The sequence below is a fragment of the Grampus griseus genome (genome assembly GCF_964374135.1).
Source record: "Grampus griseus genome assembly, chromosome: 2".
Lineage (NCBI taxonomy): Eukaryota > Metazoa > Chordata > Mammalia > Artiodactyla > Delphinidae > Grampus > Grampus griseus.
Window position 1 is genome coordinate 73,551,774 of NC_139018.1, and position 18,288 is coordinate 73,570,061.

The 18,288-nt window shown below is 50.9% G+C and overlaps 3 protein-coding genes across 3 annotated transcripts; 2 read left to right on the forward strand and 1 right to left on the reverse strand.

The window, feature by feature from the left end:
* The first annotated feature begins 668 nt into the window (after window positions 1–668).
* CIDEB (cell death inducing DFFA like effector b) lies at window positions 669–4,009 on the forward strand. The gene is made up of 5 exons (XM_082649477.1): window positions 669–1,166; window positions 1,498–1,642; window positions 2,767–2,916; window positions 3,158–3,348; window positions 3,449–4,009. The coding sequence occupies exons 1-5, from the start codon at window positions 1,126–1,128 to the stop codon at window positions 3,579–3,581; spliced, it is 660 nt and encodes a 219-aa protein (XP_082505603.1). The 5' UTR covers window positions 669–1,125; the 3' UTR covers window positions 3,582–4,009.
* On the reverse strand, window positions 3,996–10,140 carry NOP9 (NOP9 nucleolar protein). Its single transcript, XM_082649476.1, has 10 exons — window positions 9,811–10,140; window positions 9,150–9,596; window positions 7,979–8,089; window positions 7,593–7,734; window positions 6,663–6,855; window positions 5,884–6,024; window positions 5,350–5,475; window positions 4,948–5,184; window positions 4,629–4,734; window positions 3,996–4,279 (listed from the first exon to the last, which is right to left on the reverse strand). Exons 1-10 carry the CDS (start codon window positions 10,055–10,057, stop codon window positions 4,122–4,124), a joined length of 1,908 nt encoding a protein of 635 aa, XP_082505602.1. The 5' UTR covers window positions 10,058–10,140; the 3' UTR covers window positions 3,996–4,121.
* An 88-nt stretch (window positions 10,141–10,228) lies between these two features.
* Window positions 10,229–18,100, forward strand: DHRS1 (dehydrogenase/reductase 1). Its single transcript, XM_082648710.1, has 9 exons — window positions 10,229–10,663; window positions 10,880–11,053; window positions 12,464–12,607; window positions 12,751–12,830; window positions 15,943–16,075; window positions 16,389–16,535; window positions 17,084–17,153; window positions 17,459–17,539; window positions 17,722–18,100. The coding sequence occupies exons 2-9, from the start codon at window positions 10,904–10,906 to the stop codon at window positions 17,856–17,858; spliced, it is 942 nt and encodes a 313-aa protein (XP_082504836.1). The 5' UTR covers window positions 10,229–10,663; window positions 10,880–10,903; the 3' UTR covers window positions 17,859–18,100.
* The last annotated feature ends 188 nt before the right edge of the window (window positions 18,101–18,288 follow it).

An 18,288-nucleotide genomic window follows, 5' to 3' on the forward strand; every position in this document is an offset into this window, starting at 1 on the left:
TCAGTGGGCATCAGGAACCTCTGAGTGCACAAAATAACTTCCAGAAAGAGAGAAGATGGGCGTTTATGGCCAGCTCACATTCCCCATTGTTTGAGGGTTGTCCTAGAGGCATTAATGCCCTTATACACACTTGCAGCCTGTACTTGTCAGGGGGCTGAGTGGGCTGCTACAGCTTCAGATAAGACTCCTGGGCAAGAAATCAAGGAGACTTATGCTCATGTGAGGGATTCACTGACAGTGAGAGTCTGAGCTTCCTCACAACTGTTCATCACAACTGCAGCTGAAATCAGAGATGGGGCACGGGGCACCGAATGCTAAAGTCCTGATGTCATCAAAGGACCCATCCCCTCTTCCGCCTTCCACATCTCCATGCCTATAAAGTGGCCAGTGGAGAAAGGTGAGAGAATGACTAATCCAGTGCAGCTGAAGCAGGCAGTTCTTCTGAAGAGAAGTGTTGAGCCAGCCCCTCCCCTAGCCCACAGAGGGAAGAGCATGAAAGAGGAAGGCCAGGGTCCCAGACAGGATCCTGGTGATTCTGGATCCATGGATCAGGACGCATCCTCCCCTCGCACCCCACCCAGGCACACTGCCTGGAGGTGTTCTATTTTCTCCAAGCCCTGCCCATCCTCAGCACGGCCTCCCTGTTCCTAAAGCTGCAGTTCATGGCGTTTTCAGTAGGTGGCAGCACATACAGAGCAAATCACATAACCAGCTTCACACAGATTGGGAGCCAGGAGAAATTGGCCCTAGAAATTACCTCGATATAAAGAAACACACCGGATATCACATTCCATCCAATTACATAGTTCCCATGTACCCTCACATCACACGCTGCCACCAGAGACACACACACAAACTTCCATGGCTTTTGCTGGACATATCTGGGCCTCCATCCTTCCTCCACCACCCCACTTGGCCCTTCCCCTCCTCCCTCCCCTTGGACTTTGCCCTTCTCACTGGCCAGGCAGGGGGGCCAGAGTCCGGGCTTGACTCATACCCCACCTCGCCGGGGCTGAGATCCCAGCTCCGTAACAGAAAACACCACCACTTCAGCTCCAACCCCGCCGAGAACCACCGAGCCCAGACCTCCCGGGAGAGGCAACTCTCCTGCTCCTTCCCTCCACCATGGAGTACCTCTCTGCCCTGGACCCCAGCGGCCTGCTCAGGTGATTTCTAACCCTTCTCTCCACTCTCCAGCTCTGGGGATATAGGCAGGGTGACAAAGCTGCTTTCAGACCCTAGAAAACTTTCGAATTTGTACCCCTTCCCCTCCCTGCCCCTTTTCACAGTGGGCTTGTCCAGCTCCTGAACCGCCACCCCCCCTCACCCCCCCACCGCGCCCAGTCCGTGGTCTCTCCCTCTCTCCCCGAGCTACTTTAATCCGCACACCCAGATCCCTCCCTCCCAACTTCCCTAAAGCTCCAGCTACCCCACGCCCGTCACCCCCGCTGCACTCACCAAACCCCTCACTCCTTGACCTTTCTTCCCACCTACCAGGTCAGTAACCAGTATGAGCTCCGATTTGGGCCGTAAGGTCTGGACCTCGGCTCCACCACCCCCGCGACCTTTCCGCGTCTGTGATCACAAGCGGGCCACTCGGAAAGGCCTTACAGCTGCCACCCGCCGGGAACTGCTACACAAGGTGTGTGGGCCACGTCCCTGGGTTCCAAGAGCAGGGGCAGCCAAGGGGCTAGGGAAGAGTGTGAGCTTGGAATAATGAGCAGGAAGGGCCGCAGCTACATGGCTGCCCCTCCCTCTGAGGGCTAAAAGCAGGGGGGTGAGCCCAGTGGCTTCTGCTGCATTTGAGTCAGTTCACTTTTTTTTTTTTCCAAGGAGTGGGCTTTTCTTTGGGGGCGGGAAAGGAGTAGACAGGGGTGGAGGGATAGATTTCAGAACTCAGTATGGAACGGCAATTTGTATGACAGATCAAATTCAAATCCTGATTCTGCCGCTTCCTAGTGTCAAAACTTGGGAAGTTACTCAGCCTATCAAAACCTCAGTTTCGGGCTTCCCTGGTGGCGCAGTGGTTGAGAGTCCGCCTGCCGATGCAGGGGACGCGGGTTTGTGCCCCGGTCCGGGAAGATCCCACATGCCGCGGAGCAGCTGGGCCCGTGAGCCATGGCCGCTGAGCCTGTGCCTCCAGAGCCTGTGCTCCACAACGGGAGAGGCCACAACAGTGAGAGGCCCGCGTACCGCAAAAAAAACCCCTCAGTTTCTTCATCTGTAAAAAGGGTACAATAATACAACTACCTCCTAGGGCTGCTGAAAGGAGTAAAAGAGAATAATGTATGTAAAGTGCTACATAGATACTTGACACTAGTGAAGACTCAAAAGGTTAAAAGTCATTATTACTGAAAATAGTTCCGAAGAACTGTGAGGGTCGGGGAGAGTGAGGTGGGACACTGGAGATAAGACCCGTCGTGATAGGCCCCATCAGCATAATGCCTATACCCATTCAAGAGAAACTGGCGAGCTTTTCAATTCCTAACCAGTAGGCATGGCTTGGAGGGAAGCTGAGAGAGATGACAGTGACATGGTAGGAGCAAAGCAGGAACAAATAGGAAAAGGACAGCCCCTAGTGAGGGTCCCCCAACAACTAAAGAACACCGTGAGCTAGAGCCATTAGAAGGGATGGCAAAGCACCAGGAAGGAGAGTTGGGATATCAGTCAGCATCTAGGGTCAACCATTGGGTGCTGGGCAGCTGGACAGGGAAGGGGCATGGGATAAGCTCTGCCCCTTCCCTCCTACTTCTTGCCACTGGGCAGGCACAGAAGACTCTGACACTGAGTGGAGTGCTAACACTGGTGCTGGAGGAGGATGGGACCACAGTGGAGAGCGAGGACTTCTTCCAGCTGTTGGAGGATGACACATGCCTGATGGTGCTGGAGTTGGGACAGAGCTGGAGCTCCAGCAGGGTGAGAGGCCCACACTGGGGCTGCTTAGGCCACTGATCCTTTCTGTCTCTCCCAAGCCTCTTCTGCTACCTAACCCTGATCTTGGGGGCAGAAGCGACGGGAGAGGTGAGGAGTTGTCGAGGACTCCTTATAGTGGACCAAGAGTCCAGGCAAGGGTGGGTCTGTCCCAGTGCTGACAGGGATTAGTGGTGAGTGTCAGTATGTGAGGGTCCATTGCTCCGATGTGGGGGGGCCCCTACAGAGTGGGGTGCTGTCGTATGGCCTGGGCCGGGAGAAGCCCAAGCACAGCAAGGACATCGCCCGCATCACCTTCGACGTATACAAGCAAAACCCTCGAGACCTCTTTGGCAGCCTGAACATCAAAGCCACATTCTACGGGCTCTACTCCATGAGCTGTGACATTCAAGGACTCGGCCCAAAGAAAATACTCAGGTCAGAGACCAACATGTCACACTTCCCCACCCTGTTAGCTCTCCCCTGTGGAAAACCCCCAGACCCCACCCCGTGACTTCCTCTTGTCTCTGCCCTTCAGGGAGCTCCTCCGATGGGCCTCCACACTGCTGCAAGGCCTGGGCCACATGCTGCTGGGAATTTCCTCCACCCTTCGTCATGCAGTGGAAGGGACTGAGCGGTGGCAGCGGCAGGGTCGCCTCCAACCCTACTGAGAAGGGGCTCTGAGCTTCTGCCCCTAGACTCATTCCAAGAGACAGACTGTAAGGACTGTGACAGCATCAAGTTTGGGGCCTACACACAGTGCAGGCTCACTAACCCGCCTGTTTTCCCCAGTCTTCTGATCCCATAGTGACAGGCCCATCAGCCTAACGCCTTCCACCCCAGCCTATACCCATTGCTCAAGAATACTATCCATTCCTAGCCATCTTTGCAGCCTCCCACTTACCCTGAAAGGCCACAGCCTGTCCACAGGCATCTGGATCCCACCCTGATTGCTGCTACATCTAGAGGTCCTTACCACTCCCCTCCTGTCCCTAAGCTCCCCAGTGCCCTGAAGAAAGCCCTCTCTAACTTTACCTTGAGATCTCTATTTCTTTGTACCCTTCCCCCACAAAATAACAAAGGTGTTTCCAGTAAAAATATAAAAATGTTTATCAATAAGACTTTTGACTCCAGTTTAAACTAGGAACAGGACAGGATAGATACTCCGTTTCCCCGTGCCCCATGAACACCCAGTCCCAGATCCAAAGGCCTTAGCCTTCAAGTATTGAGTTCAAGGCCCGCCTCCGCTTGGCCACCGCCCCCTGCTGCTGTTCCCAAGCCTCTCGCCGCTTCAGAAAGGTAGTCAGGGCCACGTTTCGAGCTACATGGTGGCCAAAAGGGTCCTTTATCAGCTCCTGGTTCCGCGCCCCTGCAAAGGGAACCATTCGTGTTCAGTATCACCATGCAGTCACCCACCCATCCTTGAAGAGACTCTACTTGGGGTGAAAGTCCCTCCATTTTTTTGGAACCCTGGGTCTGCCTCAGGATAGAGTTAACACCTCACTGTCCAAAGAAGAGAAGTCAGGAGGAGGGGTGGGAGCACAGGGCTGCACAGTCCGCAGAGGGGCAGGGGAGAACAGACTGCCAAGAACCCGTGGCCAAGACCACCCTTTGGAACTGAAGTCTCTGCTTAATTTAGGTCCATTCCCAGCCACCCAGCTCTTTAGAGTGAGGAAAGGGGACACTTGGAAAGGTCAAAGATCGGTGCTGGTACTCACCCAGCTCAGCAGCAATTTCCTTCCGGGCCCCCAGGGCTGCCCCACTCCAGATGGCATCAAGCACACGGCTGCCGTGGCGACTACAGGCCAGAGCCACATACTGTCCCTGCATTGAGACAAGCAAGGTAGGGCCCTCTAGGGCAGTCCACAGAAGTGTGTTGGGTTGGGGTGGGCATGAGGGCTGAAGTTCAGAGGCTGAGTTGAAGCAGTCTAGGAACTACACATCCTCTCTGTGACTCCGAAGCAGAGTCCTGGGGGAAGCTCACATTCTCTAAATGGAGGATGGCAGAGGAATCAAAGCAGAAGCCAGAAATCTAACCTTTAGGGTCTTCAGCACCCGGCGGCACTGCTTGCGTGTCACGGAGGGGCTGGTCAGGACAGCATCAAGCACATGGGAACCAGCAGGGCTTTGGGCCAGAGTCAGAAGCTGTGGTCCTGTCAAGGCACCCAAACTTCGAAGTATAATACCAGGACTGGAGAAGTGCAGCAAATGCTGGAGCAGCAGAGACCCAAGGACTGTCACTTCCCCCAGGTCCCTGGCAGTGGCCATTTCTACCTGGAAGGACAGAGACAGGGAATTAGGAGGCAGCCACCAAACTGCCGCCTTCACTTGGATGAAGCCAGAGATCTCACCACCCTCACCTCAGTGGTGAGGGGCTTCCTAAGCCCTGGGAGGCCTGGTACCCAGTTAGTCACAGGTTTGGCCTCTCCCCTACCTCACCTGGTGCTCTGCGGGCACTGCCCCCTCCTCCTCTGCCAGTCCATAGTACACCTCATAAGTCATCAAAGTGGCAAAGAGAGGCACACAGGCCACTTGCCGGGAAGAGGGCTCTGCACAGTGGAACGCCTAGAAAGGAAGACAAAACATGAAACTGAGAACTAACCTCAAGCAATTCATCCCTAACCTCGACTTCCCAGACAGGGGAAAGCATTCAGGACAGATGAGAATGCCTAACTCCACAAGAACATAAGCTGCATGCAGACAGGATCTCATCTGCCTTGCTGTATCCATAGCCTCCATATATGTAACGGGCTGAATAAATATTTATTCCTTAAAACTTCTCTCTCTGCCCTGGGAGACTATTTTCATTCCAGGGCCATGAGATGGTTTTGGCTTCATTTCCCCCTGTATCTGTGAACTCCCTGGGCACTAGACCTCTTGGGTCCACAGATACAACGACTGAAGATTAGCTAAGTCCTAGCAGGTAGAATTTGAACTGAGGGCATAAATGGGTTGCGGGTAACCACCACTCACCTCCAACAACAGCTGTAGGACCTGGGCTTGGTGGATCCCAACTCTGTGGCAGGCCCCGACCAGGGCAATGACTACCCCTGAGTGACCCTGAGCCAGCACAGCTTCCAGGGCAGGGCTTAGCTCCTCAAACACGGGGGACAGCTGAGGGGAGACATGGGTTAAAGAATCTGGCATTCTGGTAACAGTGGGCTGAGTTATTGAGAGAAATCTTCCTGCCAAAAACAACTAAAAATGCTAGATAAAACATAAAAGCATTGCCAATAACAGGACTTTGGTTCGGATGGATAAGGAAGGTCCAGAACAAAGGGGCAGTCTTAGAGGTGCGGCCTCCCATGGGGAGGGGATTGTAAATGGCCATACTCTCAGGATAAGGGAGGACTAGAATTAAACCTCCCCTTCTACCCCAGATCTCACCCCATGAGATCCCAGGGAAACATGCCTTGGCACTAAGCAGCAAAGGAAATGAGAAGCGAGGACAGCAGCTCCAGTGCTCATATGGATTTGTAGCCAAGTACCCAGAGACTGCGCGAGCCACGGAAGCTCAGGCTGAGAACTTGAATTACGCCGGTCTCCTGCTGGCACTGGCACCTGAGAGAAGCCAAAGCAAATCCTTTCTGGGAAGAAGGCACCTTTACCCTAAGCTCTGGGAAGCCTCCAGGAATAACTTCTCAAGGGGAACGGCCAGTACACTGTTGAAAATACAGACGCAGGCATACAATAAAGCAAGTCCCAATGAACAAGAACTAAAAGGAACGGACTCAGCCAAGTTCCTGACTCACCAGCTCAGGAGTGGTGATAGCATCCAGGAAACGCTGCAAAGGGAAGTTAGCAATAGGATGTGCAGCCAGGGTCTGCAGCTGTCCTTGGAAGTGATCCTCAAAGAGGCTCTGGAGCCTTGGGGGCTCCGACACCAGCAGCACCTGCTCCAGGAGTCTGGAGCTCGTCTGATCGCGCAGAAATAGCAGTAGGGGACTGGGGACAAGGAGAGGGTGATCAGGTAGTCTTCACTTCACTTCATCCAAAATAACCACATCTTACCATGGTGATCATTTTGAAGTGTACTGAAATAGCAAATCATCACGTTGTGTGACAGGAACTAACACAGTGTTGTACGCCAATTATACTTCAAAAACAAACAAACTTATAGGAAAAGAGGTCAGATTTGTGTTTACCAGAGGCAGGGGCCCTGGGGGTAGGGGGAACTGGCGGAAAGCGATCAAAGGTACAAATGTCCAGTTATAAGATAAATACTAAGGATGTAATGTATAACATGATAAATATAACTAACACTAGTGTATGTTTTACATGGAAGTTGTTAAGAGTTCCCATCACAAGGAATAAAAAATTTTTTCCTATTTCTTTAATTTTGTATGTAAACGAGATGATGGATGTTCACTAAACTTATTGTGGTAATTGTTTTGTGAGGTAAGTCAGTCAAATCACACTGCACACCTTAAACTTACACAGTGCTATATGTCAATTATATCTCAATAAAACTGGACAAAAAAATAACACAGCTATATACATATATATCTCATATATATACCTCATATGTATGTATCTCATATATATATTTCATATATATACATATGTACACATACACAGAATGAAAACCTTTGTCTTTTAAAACAAACAAACAAAATATCCATATCATGTCATTCATTTCACACAGCCCACCACCTCGGTCAATCCTGAGGCCCTGTCCATACCTGCCATCTGCTGAGGAATTGCGGCTACTCAAGTAGCCCATCACAGCATTGCAGAGGTGGGCACAAAGCTGGGGCAGCTTGCGGTGTAAGATCTGTAAGGCTACTTGAAGGCAGAAGCTGGAGATCTTGTCAGTGATAAACACTGTGGGGGAGGGCAGAAATAATAAAAGCGGCTTTCCCAAAAGCCAGACAACCTATAAAACCTCAGATCTCAGGCAACAAGATTCAAGGGACTGTGGACACAAATGGTCTACACAGGGCCTTTACAACATCAAACCAGTTAAGATTTGAAAACAAGAGAGATAAGACTGATCAAAATAAGAGCCTTGTTTGATGATCATCACCTCCAAAAAAGATCCTAGATTTCTTCTTATTTCCCTCCTTACCAGCAATGTCCTTCAGAAAGCAGGAGCTCAGGTTCTGAAGACAATTCAAGAAGGTTTCAGGGACCTCGAAATCGGTTGCCTTACATTCCCGAGATGGGGCCCTTTGTGCTTCTGAAGGAAGATCAAGAACGTATGCAGTGGTGAGATCACGAACTGCCATCCAGGAGGAAGAATAATTCCATAGTTGAACAAGGATTTGGCTTGGAGATGCGGAACACGTACAACTCAGTCGGTACAACTGAATGTCTCGTCTCGTCTGGATGACTGAACTGAGACTACATTTCCGTTTTAATTTCTCTAAGAAACTTCAACCAGCTCCCCCAGGGTCCATAGGAGATAGTCCAAACTCCTCAGTCAGGAGTTCAAGGTGTTCCAAAATCAGGCCTCACCTAAACTCACTATCTTATTTCCCAGTGTTTTTCAAAATGTAGGTCTGCTGCCTATGAGTGTATTACGAAATCAATCTAGTGGGTCTCAACCACCTTTTATTTTTTTTGGCCGCGCTGTGTGGCCTGCGGGATCTTATTTCCCCAACCAGGGATCGAACCCACGCCCCCTGAAGTGAAAGCACAGATTCTTAATCACTGGACCGCCAGGGAAGTCCTAAGCATTTCTTTAATGTAACACACAAAATAAAATGAAAAAGGAGGGAACTCCCTGGCAGTCCAGTGGTTAGGGCTCCAAGCTTCCACTGCACAGGGCACAGGTTTGATGACTGGTCGAGGAACCACAAGCCGCGTGTGGCTCAGCAAAAAAAAAAAAAAAAAGGGGGGGGAAGAAAATATCAGAGTGGGTTGCATGTAGTAAGGGTATTGTTTTCTGACCTTTTGCTTGAATCCAGTATGTGTATATATACACATATGTATGTCGAGTCATGTTTAAAAAACTTTTCCATACTGTGAGTTCTGGTTAAAAAAAAAGTTTGAAACACAATGCTCAAGTGAATCATCTCTTCCACTTGCCCCCATTCTTCTAACAGCTGTTCCCTAAACACACCTATGCATCCTTACCTCTGGGCCTCTACGCACACTAATCTTTGGCCTGATATCCCTGACCTCATTTCTCTGCTAATTCTTTATGATCATGAAGAAATCCTCTGCTTATTCTCTCCTTCTGAACTTCCTAAACTCTCCTTCCCTCTGGGTCTATATCCCTTTCTTGTAATACTTACCAGGTAACTGGGAGCCACGGTGCCTGGCTCTCTCAGACTCCAGAAGAGTCCCTCCCAATACCTGCAGCAAAGTTCTGACCACGAAGCTGCCATGTGTGTCTCCACAGTAGAAAAGAAAATCATCACACACCTCAGCGGCTAGTCCCAGGCCCAGCTCCTCCAGGGTCTCCAAAGGACCATCCTTCCCATCCTCCTCCTCCTCCTCCTCCTCTGCAGGGTTCCCTAGCAATCGAGGCAGCTGCAGCAAAGCACTTTGCAATACATGGACCCCACATCGATGACAGGCCACAAAGCGCAAGTTGGGCCGCAGAGCAGCCCATACTCGACACAGCGGTTTCAGGGGACTGAACCCCAACAGTTCCTGCAGCATCTCACTACCAGCCCTGTTTGTGGCCAAGGCTAGGGCCTGAGCCTCCACTTCTTTCAAAACATTGTGCACCATCAGCTCTGGAAAAACAAGAAAAGAAATATATTAAAGAGAATGAGAGGAGGCTAAGGTTATGTTCCATCACTTAACCAAGGGGTGGGGAGGGAGGAAGGGGATACAGGAGATGAAACTAAGTCCTCACACCCTGGGGACCCACGAAAATGTCCTTACCGGTCCTGGATTTTATGCCCAACTAAGTGCCTCCCTTGATCCCACCCCAGAGTTGCTCCCTACCTCGTTCTTCTCCCGTCTCGGGGACCTCTTTCAGCGCGGATAGCGCCCGGCGGAAATACCCCAAAGCTTCTGGGCTCAGGTGAGGGTGCGCATCCGGAGCCGGCTCTGAGCGCCCATCCGGAGACGGGCAGGGTTGTCGCTGGCGGCCTGGTGGGGGGCGCCCCGAGCCCTTGGCTCCGCGCCCTCTTTTGCCACCAGCTGGGAACCGGCGCCCCGCCTGGTGGGGGGAGCGCGGAACCAACCCCATGAGTGCTTCGGCACCTCTCCGCCAGCAAAGGCTTCCTTAGCCGCAGGGGGAACCTCAAGCACTCGCGTACGGGCCGGGGCCTGGCAGAGTTTAGGCACGCCCGCGCGCTCAGGGCGCAGCGTTACACGTCATAGCCCCGCGACTGCCGCTCCGCGGCGGGAGTGGCTGAGTTTCAGGATCGCCCAGCTCTCGCTTGCCAGTGCTGGTTCCCACCGGTCATTGCCCCGGACCCGCGGGGTACTCTTTGATCCTCCCGTCCGCGTCGCCAGCGGAAACTGGGTCAGAACGCGGACTTCCACCCCAGCCTCGTACTCTGACCCCGTAGTTGTCACCTCGTCCCGCTCCCGCGGCCAGAATTAAAGTCCTCGACTTCGAGAACGAGGCGGCGCGAGAACTCCAGCAGCAGTACACGTGGCAGGTAAGGGGCGCGAGCTCCCTCCACTTCGGGCTCGGGGTCCCTTGGCCTCGCGCCCACCCCCGACCCGGAAGTCTCGCCTCCGGACCAGCGGCCAGTGCTCCAGAGAGCTCAGAACTCCGCGTGGACGCGCTGGGAGGGACCGCCCCGCTACAGTCGCCCACCCAGTCAGCCCCACTCAGAAAGTCTCAGTAAGTGGCCCTCCTGGACAGCCCCACTTCTTCAGTCCTTGGCCTCCCAAAAGGGACAACCAGCCTTGTCCTGGGCCCTGCACTGGTTATCCCCCTCTGAAACTTCTCTCCCATCAAAGGATCTCAGCCTTGGCTCCCCTTCCTATCATTGTCAAGGTCCCCCCTCTGCATATACACTCTGGAGGCTTCCGTCAGAGCAAGTCCTTGCTTCCACAGATTTAACCCCTTGGCTTGTGAGTCATGCCAGCTCCCATGAAGGGCCAAGTGTGCGTGGTTACTGGTGCTTCCAGGGGTATTGGCCGGGGCATCGCTTTGCAGCTCTGCCAAGCAGGTGCCACGGTTTACATCACTGGCCGCAATCTGGACACACTGCAGGCCACTGCTCAGGAGGTGAGTGCTTCTTCTGGGATCCCAGGGGCAGAAACCACCTCAGGGAGCCCTTCCCATTAACCACTCCTCTTAATCCCTTACCTGAAACCAAAATATTCCTCAGTAGACATGAACATTTTTACTCAAAGTGGGATAAGTAAACCCCATAAGTAACTTCAGATCAGGTTATATTTTGCCACCAAGTGAATTTTATGAAAAAACTTGCTGTTTGAGAGCTTCAGGGATTTTGGAGTTGCATCTTAAGAGTTGTGGACCTGTGCTTTTTCTCTGTTTTTGTTAAGACTTTATTGACTTGTACATTTTCACTCGACTTTTCTACTGAATTTCAGTTAAATAAATACTGGGGTGTGTTTGATAGGCTAGGCACTGGGTGAAGCACTGGGGTTACCAAAATTAGTAAGACATAACTTCTGCTTTTTTTTTTTTTTTGCGGTGCGCGGGCCTCTCACTGTTGTGGCCTCTCCCGTTGCGGAGCACAGGCTCGGGACGCGCAGGCTCAGCGGCCATGGCTCACGGGCCTAGCCGCTCCACGGCATGTGGGATCTTCCCGGACTGGGGCATGAACCCGTGTCCCCTGCATCGGCAGGCGGACTCTCAACCACTGCGCCACCAGGGAAGCCCTAACTTCTGCTTTTAAAAGAGAGTCCAGCAGGAAATCTAAGGCAGAAACGGATCATTTCAATGTAATGTGAATACAGTAAGTGATAAAAGTAATTAATATTTATATGGTAAGTGATAAGTGTGCCCAGAATGCACTGGGAATATGGGTGAGCAGTTAGGCAGGGAGGTCAGAGGGTGGGACCCAGAGCATGAATCTGGAGAATATGATGATTGTTCTTGAATAAGGTGTTCTTTCTCTGAAGTTAGAGGATGGGGGCACATTTGTAGAGGGTGAGGCAGAACAGGAAGTAGAGATAGTTCATGTCTGAGAACTTTGATTTCTCATTTACCAGGCAGAAGTGTCGGTGGAGTGAGGGTAAGAGGGCTGTGATTTTAAGTTGGGATTCCACATGAGTGGTGAAGAGTGGGAGCTAAGGGTACGTGAAATGGAAATGACTAGTAATGAGGAAAAAGATAGATACTCATTTCTCAAGAGCAGCCTCCAAGCCTAATTTGTCCCTCACCCTCCACATGCAGAGTACAATGCCTTGCGCATGGTAGGCCTCAGTAAATGTCTATAGATTTTAAACCTGGGATCCCCATCATCATTACTCTACAATGACAGGACCTAGCATTCCTGAAACTCCTCCAACAGGCACCAGAGGGCAGTATTGCCACCATGTTCCCTCAGCTGCTGGCTGTGAGTCCTATGATTGCCTTCTCAGCTCCCACGCTGGGAGTTGAGGGGAGCTGTGTTGTGTCTCATACTATGTTCGACGGGAAGCTCATATCCTCTCTAACCCTCTCCAGGCACAATCCCGAGGGGGCCGGTGTGTGCCCGTGGTGTGTGATTCAAGCCAGGAGAGTGAAGTGCGAAGCCTGTTTGAGCAGGTGAATCAAGAACAGGAGGGGCGTCTGGATGTGCTGGTCAACAACGCCTATGCTGGGGTCCAGGTGCTCTTTGAACTTTGACCCCAGCTCCACACTCCTGACCTTTCCCTCTGACCTGAGTCCTCATCCCCACTCATTATCCCTTCCATTATCCAGCCCCTTCCTGCCTTCAAAGCATCCTATTCACCACTCTCCCTGTCTTCCAGGTGATCCTGAACAACCCTAAAAAGGCATTCTGGGAAAGCCCCGCCTCCATCTGGGATGATATCAACAACGTCGGACTCAGGTAGGTGCTTCCCCTGCCACCCCGCTAAGGTCCTGGGCTCCCCTCACTCAACCAAGCTGAGGGCCCAGACGTTTTCCCATGTGCCCTCTCCTTTTCCCTCTGATCTTGTCTCTCTTCTCCCTTCTGTCCCATTTGTCCACTAATCTCTAAAGAAGTTTAATCCGGTGAATCTGTACCTAGGAATGTCAACTTTTGCCTTGTTTCTGTCAGTAATTTTCATCTGAATTTGCCCTTGCCCTCCCTCCTGCCTCATTTTCTGCCCATCCAAATGCATGACCCAGAAGGGAGCCTCTTTCCCTCAGTAAAGCATGCCACGTATAGTCAGTATTTCCGAAGATGGCTAGAGGAAGAAATTGTTTTGTTTTAGATCAGAAGAAGGTCAATAAGGAAGAGTGAGTGCCAGCTATCTTAGCCTTTCCCTCCTCACTCCAGACCCACAGGCAAGGGTACTCCCAAGTCCAAGTTGGGAGGGCAGAGGTGTCATGGGGTTACACATACATCTGGCAAAGGAGTGAGATGAAACACCGCATTAAGAGTTCACCCAGCATGACATACATCAGTTAGGTCTGTGTTTATTGTTGGAAAGAGGGTACCCTCTCAGAAACTACACTGCATGGATGTGATCAGCCACCTGTGGGAGTCACCAAGAGATTATATGCAAATCTACTTCTGAAGCGTCTAAGGACACTCAGGGCTTCTAGTGGCAACCCCAGGGAAGCAGGATTAGAATCCACTTGTCATTTCCCAAGTGGAATAAAGGTTGTGAGGACAGAGGGGGATGGTCAGCCAACAATCAAGAAAAGAAAACCCGGACTTCCCTGGCAGTCCAGTGGTTAAGACTCCACCCTTCCACTGCAGAGGGCATGGGTTCAATCCCTGGTTGGGGAACTAAGATCCCGCATGCCGCATGGCGTGGCCAAAAAAAAAAAGAAAGAAAACCCAAAAAGCTAGAAATTGGCAACACCCATATCCTTAACCCTCCAAAGAGAGGAGCCTTCCACACTCTCATCTCCTGCTGGTCAGGGTTTTGAGCCTGTGAAGCAAAGGCCTGGACACCGCCCTGGAGCTCTGATGAATTCTCCAAGGTGAAGGTCACTCTGTGAGCCTCCTGGAAGTGCACCAACATCTCCTTTCACCTCCCACACACACATTCACATTTACTGTGCCTTTCTTCTGCATTGCCTGAGGTCAGGCTTTCTTTTGATACCATACTCTACTTGTTTTCATTTGGAGGGTCCTGTTTCCCTTGCGATACTGGTTACCAAGTATGTGTGTGTTATTTTTTTAAAAATATACTGTGAAGACCAGTACAATCTTATTCCCCTAGTCACCACTGCTTCCTCTTTTGCCTGAGATATAGCTACTGTTAATAGCCTAGTATATATTCTACCATGCATTTAAATATTCCACTAGGAAGAGATACCATAATTTATTTATCTAACCCCTTATTTTTTGCAACAGTGGAAAATAATTAGGTCAAAAAATATGACTTCTTAAAGATTTTAATAAGCATTGTCAAACTGTCCTCTAAAAAGACCCCACCAATTTATAATCTCACAACAGTGAAGGAGGATATCTGTTTCCCCGTGTCCTCAATCATACTAGACAATATCAGGCCACGAGGTCAGGCAAGTTTCGCCATCTAATAGGCCAAAGATATCTGAAGGTGTTTTTTAATTTACACTTCTCTATTATTTGTGAAGTTGAACTTTTTTTTTTCACTTTTTATTGGTTCTTGATTCTTTTGTGAGTTGTGTTACTAAGTTATTCTTTTCACATCAATTTATAAGAGATCTTTGTACAAGATCTTTAGATTCCTTTGATGTGTTTTACAAATATCTTTCTCAATTTATTACTCATTGTTTGCATGTATGCTCTCCTCAGCTATGTATACTTAATTGTGTACACATGTATGTATTTGTACATCTTTCTCTCTATATATATGTTTTACTGTTAAGAAGTCACATTTCTATCTAGGTGTGATACTGAGACAAGTTTTCCCTACCTCAAGTTTATGAACACATTGTCATGCTTTCTTTTAGTGCTTTTGTGCACTCATTTTTTTATATTCAAATATTTTGAGAATGCATTTTAAAACAGTAAATGAGGTGGAGAACAAATCCCACCCACTAAATAACTGACCAGTTGTTCCAAATCCATTTATTGTGTGGTCCATCTCGCCCCATTGGTTTGAAATGTTCCGTTTGTAATTCGCTGAATTCTCCTTTACACTTGGATTAATTATTGAGTATTTTGTTTCATTGACTTACTTATGTATTATTATGCCAGTCCTGCATTTTTTTAACTATTATGTCACTGTACTTTTTTTTTTTTTTTTTTTTTTTTGTGGTATGCGGGCCTCTCACTGTTGTGGCCTCTCCCATTGCGGAGCACAGGCTCCGGACGCGCAGGCTCAGTGGCCATGGCTCACGGGCCCAGCCGCTCCGCGGCACGTGGGATCTTCCCGGACCGGGGCACGAACCCGTGTCCTCTGCATCGGCAGGCGGACTCTCAACCACTGCGCCACCAGGAAAGCCCCTCATTGTACATTTTAACGCAGGTTGGTTGGGTGAGGGGAGCATATCCCCCTCACCGACACGATGTTACTCTTCCTTTTTCAGAATTTTCCTGGCTCTTCTTACACATCTATTCTCACTGAGCTTTAGATTGTTCTGTTGATCTCTCCAGGAGTCTTACTGAGATATAACTCCCATTGACTGGACCTGTGCATTAGTTTAAGTAGAACTGATGTTTTACATGTTGATTCTTCTAAGCAAATTATGTCTGTACTTGTTCTTTTATATTAAGCAGAACTTTATAGTTTTTCCTTGTAGATCCTATACATTTATTATGTTTTATCCCCTGAGCTATTTTAGCTTTGTTATTGCTGTCATGACAGAGTGCTTTTCTTCCATTACAGTCTTCTACAGATTGCTGTTTCTTAACCTTCGGTGGTTAATATTACCCATGTCCCTCTCAGAATGTGGCCTCAGGCCCTTGATTCACCAGGTTTGCGGCCTTCTCCTGGATCAGAAGCCATTAGGGGGCAGAAGAAACTTCCCGAGACAGCCCTGAATGTGGTTCATTCCTTCTTCTTTGCCCCACCTTCTAGAGGCCACTACTTATGCTCTGTGTATGGGGCACGGCTGATGGTACCAGCTGGCCGGGGGCTCATCGTGGTCATCTCCTCCATTGGTGGGCTGCAGTATTTCTTCAACGTCCCCTGTGGCGTGGGCAAAGCTGTGGTGAGGACCCACTGGCACAGGGGTTGGGGACAGTCGTGGTACCCATAGCTCAGGAGAGACAGTCCCCGGTAGTCAGAGTGGTGAGGCTGACTGACCCTCACCTCTTCCTCTGCCCCTGCATGGATGGTTCCTTTGCCTGGGCTCCTCTCAGCTGGCCAGCCTAGGCAGTGCACTGGGGAAGGTGGACAGCTGAGACAGGGCTCCTGGGAAGGCCAGGAGGTTGGGGCATCCTCGGTGGAAGCAGGGAAGGCAGGGGAGGGAGGTGACATGACCAGGTGCCCTGGCTCCCACCTGGCCTTCTGTCCCTCTGCAGTGCGACAGGCTGGCTGCTGACTGTGCCCAGGAGCTGCGGTGCCACGGGGTCAGCTACGTGTCGCTTTGGCCAGGGTTGGCGCAGACAGAACTGCTGAAGGAGCACGTGATGAGGGAGGAGAACACTGCCGATCCCCTTGTTGAGCAGGTTGGCAAGGGGAGGGCGAGGGTGGCAGAAAATGTGGGGATCAGCCACTCCATCCCCACATCCTCCAACCGCAAGACAGTAACAACAGAGTAAATACCCAGGTGCTTGTCGCGGCAGGCGCAGGGCTGAGCACTGACACACATTATGTCCTTTTCTTCTGTAAGGGAGACGGTGTCTCCATTTCACAGACGGGGAAACTGAAACTCAGGGAGGCTAAGAAACTTGCTCAAGGTCACATGTGCCATAAGTGGAAAGATTATACAGCTCCAAAGCCCATGCCCTTGACCTCTGCTCTGAACTAATCTAGAAGGCCCAGACATAATTGACAACCCTACATCCTTCCACTTAGGAAAGGCAGTTGGTCCTGGTCCTGGGGTACAGGGCTCACTGGATGTGGGGAGGAATGATTCCCGTACCTTCTGAGATGCTGAGTCCTGCAGGTGCAGTGATGAGGGCCTCTGTCTCCTGGACAGAAGCTGAAAGCAGGGAAGGGACTTGGGCAGTGCTCTTGGAAATTAACCCTTCACTTCTCTGCCCCTGTGTTTCAGTTCAAATTTCGTTTCTCATCTGCGGAGACCACAGAAATGAGTGGCAAATGTGTGGTGGCTTTGGCAACAGGTGAAGAGGTTGGGGGCGGCTGGTAACAGGAAAGGACGTGGAGGATCTTCAGGGTGGTGGCAGTCAGTTCAGGGTCCCGAGCCAGGAATATGCCCTTCTTTTCTCTGGCGTCTGGAGCCCCAAAGGGTCCGATGCCCAGTTTGAGGTGCGGGAGCCTCAGGAACTGGATCCTGGGAGACATGGCCAAGAGCCAGAGGCCCAGGAACCTTCCTAGAAACAGAGAGAAACAAGTCTGGGTCCCTAAGCCTGTCTCGGTAGTGCCCTGGGCCACACCCGGGCCGTCTCAGCTGTCTGTGTGCCCACAGACCCCAATATCCTGAGCCTAAGCGGGAAGGTGCTGCCATCCTGTGACCTGGCGCGGCGCTACGGCCTGCAGGACGTTGATGGTAAGAGCTCTGGCCCAGCAGCCAGCCTGGACCTCTCTTCCTTCTCACCTGGCTCACCCCTTCTCCTGCTCTCTCTCCCTGTTCCCTCCTCCCTCACCTTCCATTCATTCTCCTCAGCTGGGGTGGGGGTGTCCGAGGAGTGGGAAGCAAGGGTCTAATCCTTCTTTTCCTGTGGTCCGCAGGCCGCCCCGTCCAGGACTATTTGTCTTTGAGCTCCTCTGTCTCCCATGTCTCCAGCCTGGGCTGGCTGGCCTCCTACTTGCCTGGCTTCCTCCGAGTGCCCAAGTGGGTTATGACCCTCTATGCTAGCAAGTTCTAACCCTCCTGGCCTGACACAGTTCTGCTTCCCTTTGGGCTGAGTGGTTGGCCTATCGCAGTGGAACAAGGCCACCTTTCCCGCCCACCTGCTGCATACCCTTGATCTGAAGAGAAGGCCTCTGCCGTGTGCCCTGGTTGAGCCCTAGGGGCCTTTATAGGTCCTTCTTCAGGTCTTCCTTGCCTCTGTGTTTTACTTTTTGCCTTAATATTGAAAAATGTTCTGGGGGCTAATAAAGGTCTCGTTTCTCCTTCAACTTATTTTCAAGTGCTGATTCTATGCTCAGGAAGGTATTAAGTACTTGAGAGAGAGACCTAATGGTATGCAAAGTGTGTAGGTTCTCAAGGATCTCTATCCCCAGCACAAGCCCCTTTACTCCACATCTGTTGCTCCTCTTCCCTGTAGAGCTGCCCATCTCAGGAGCACCTGCCCT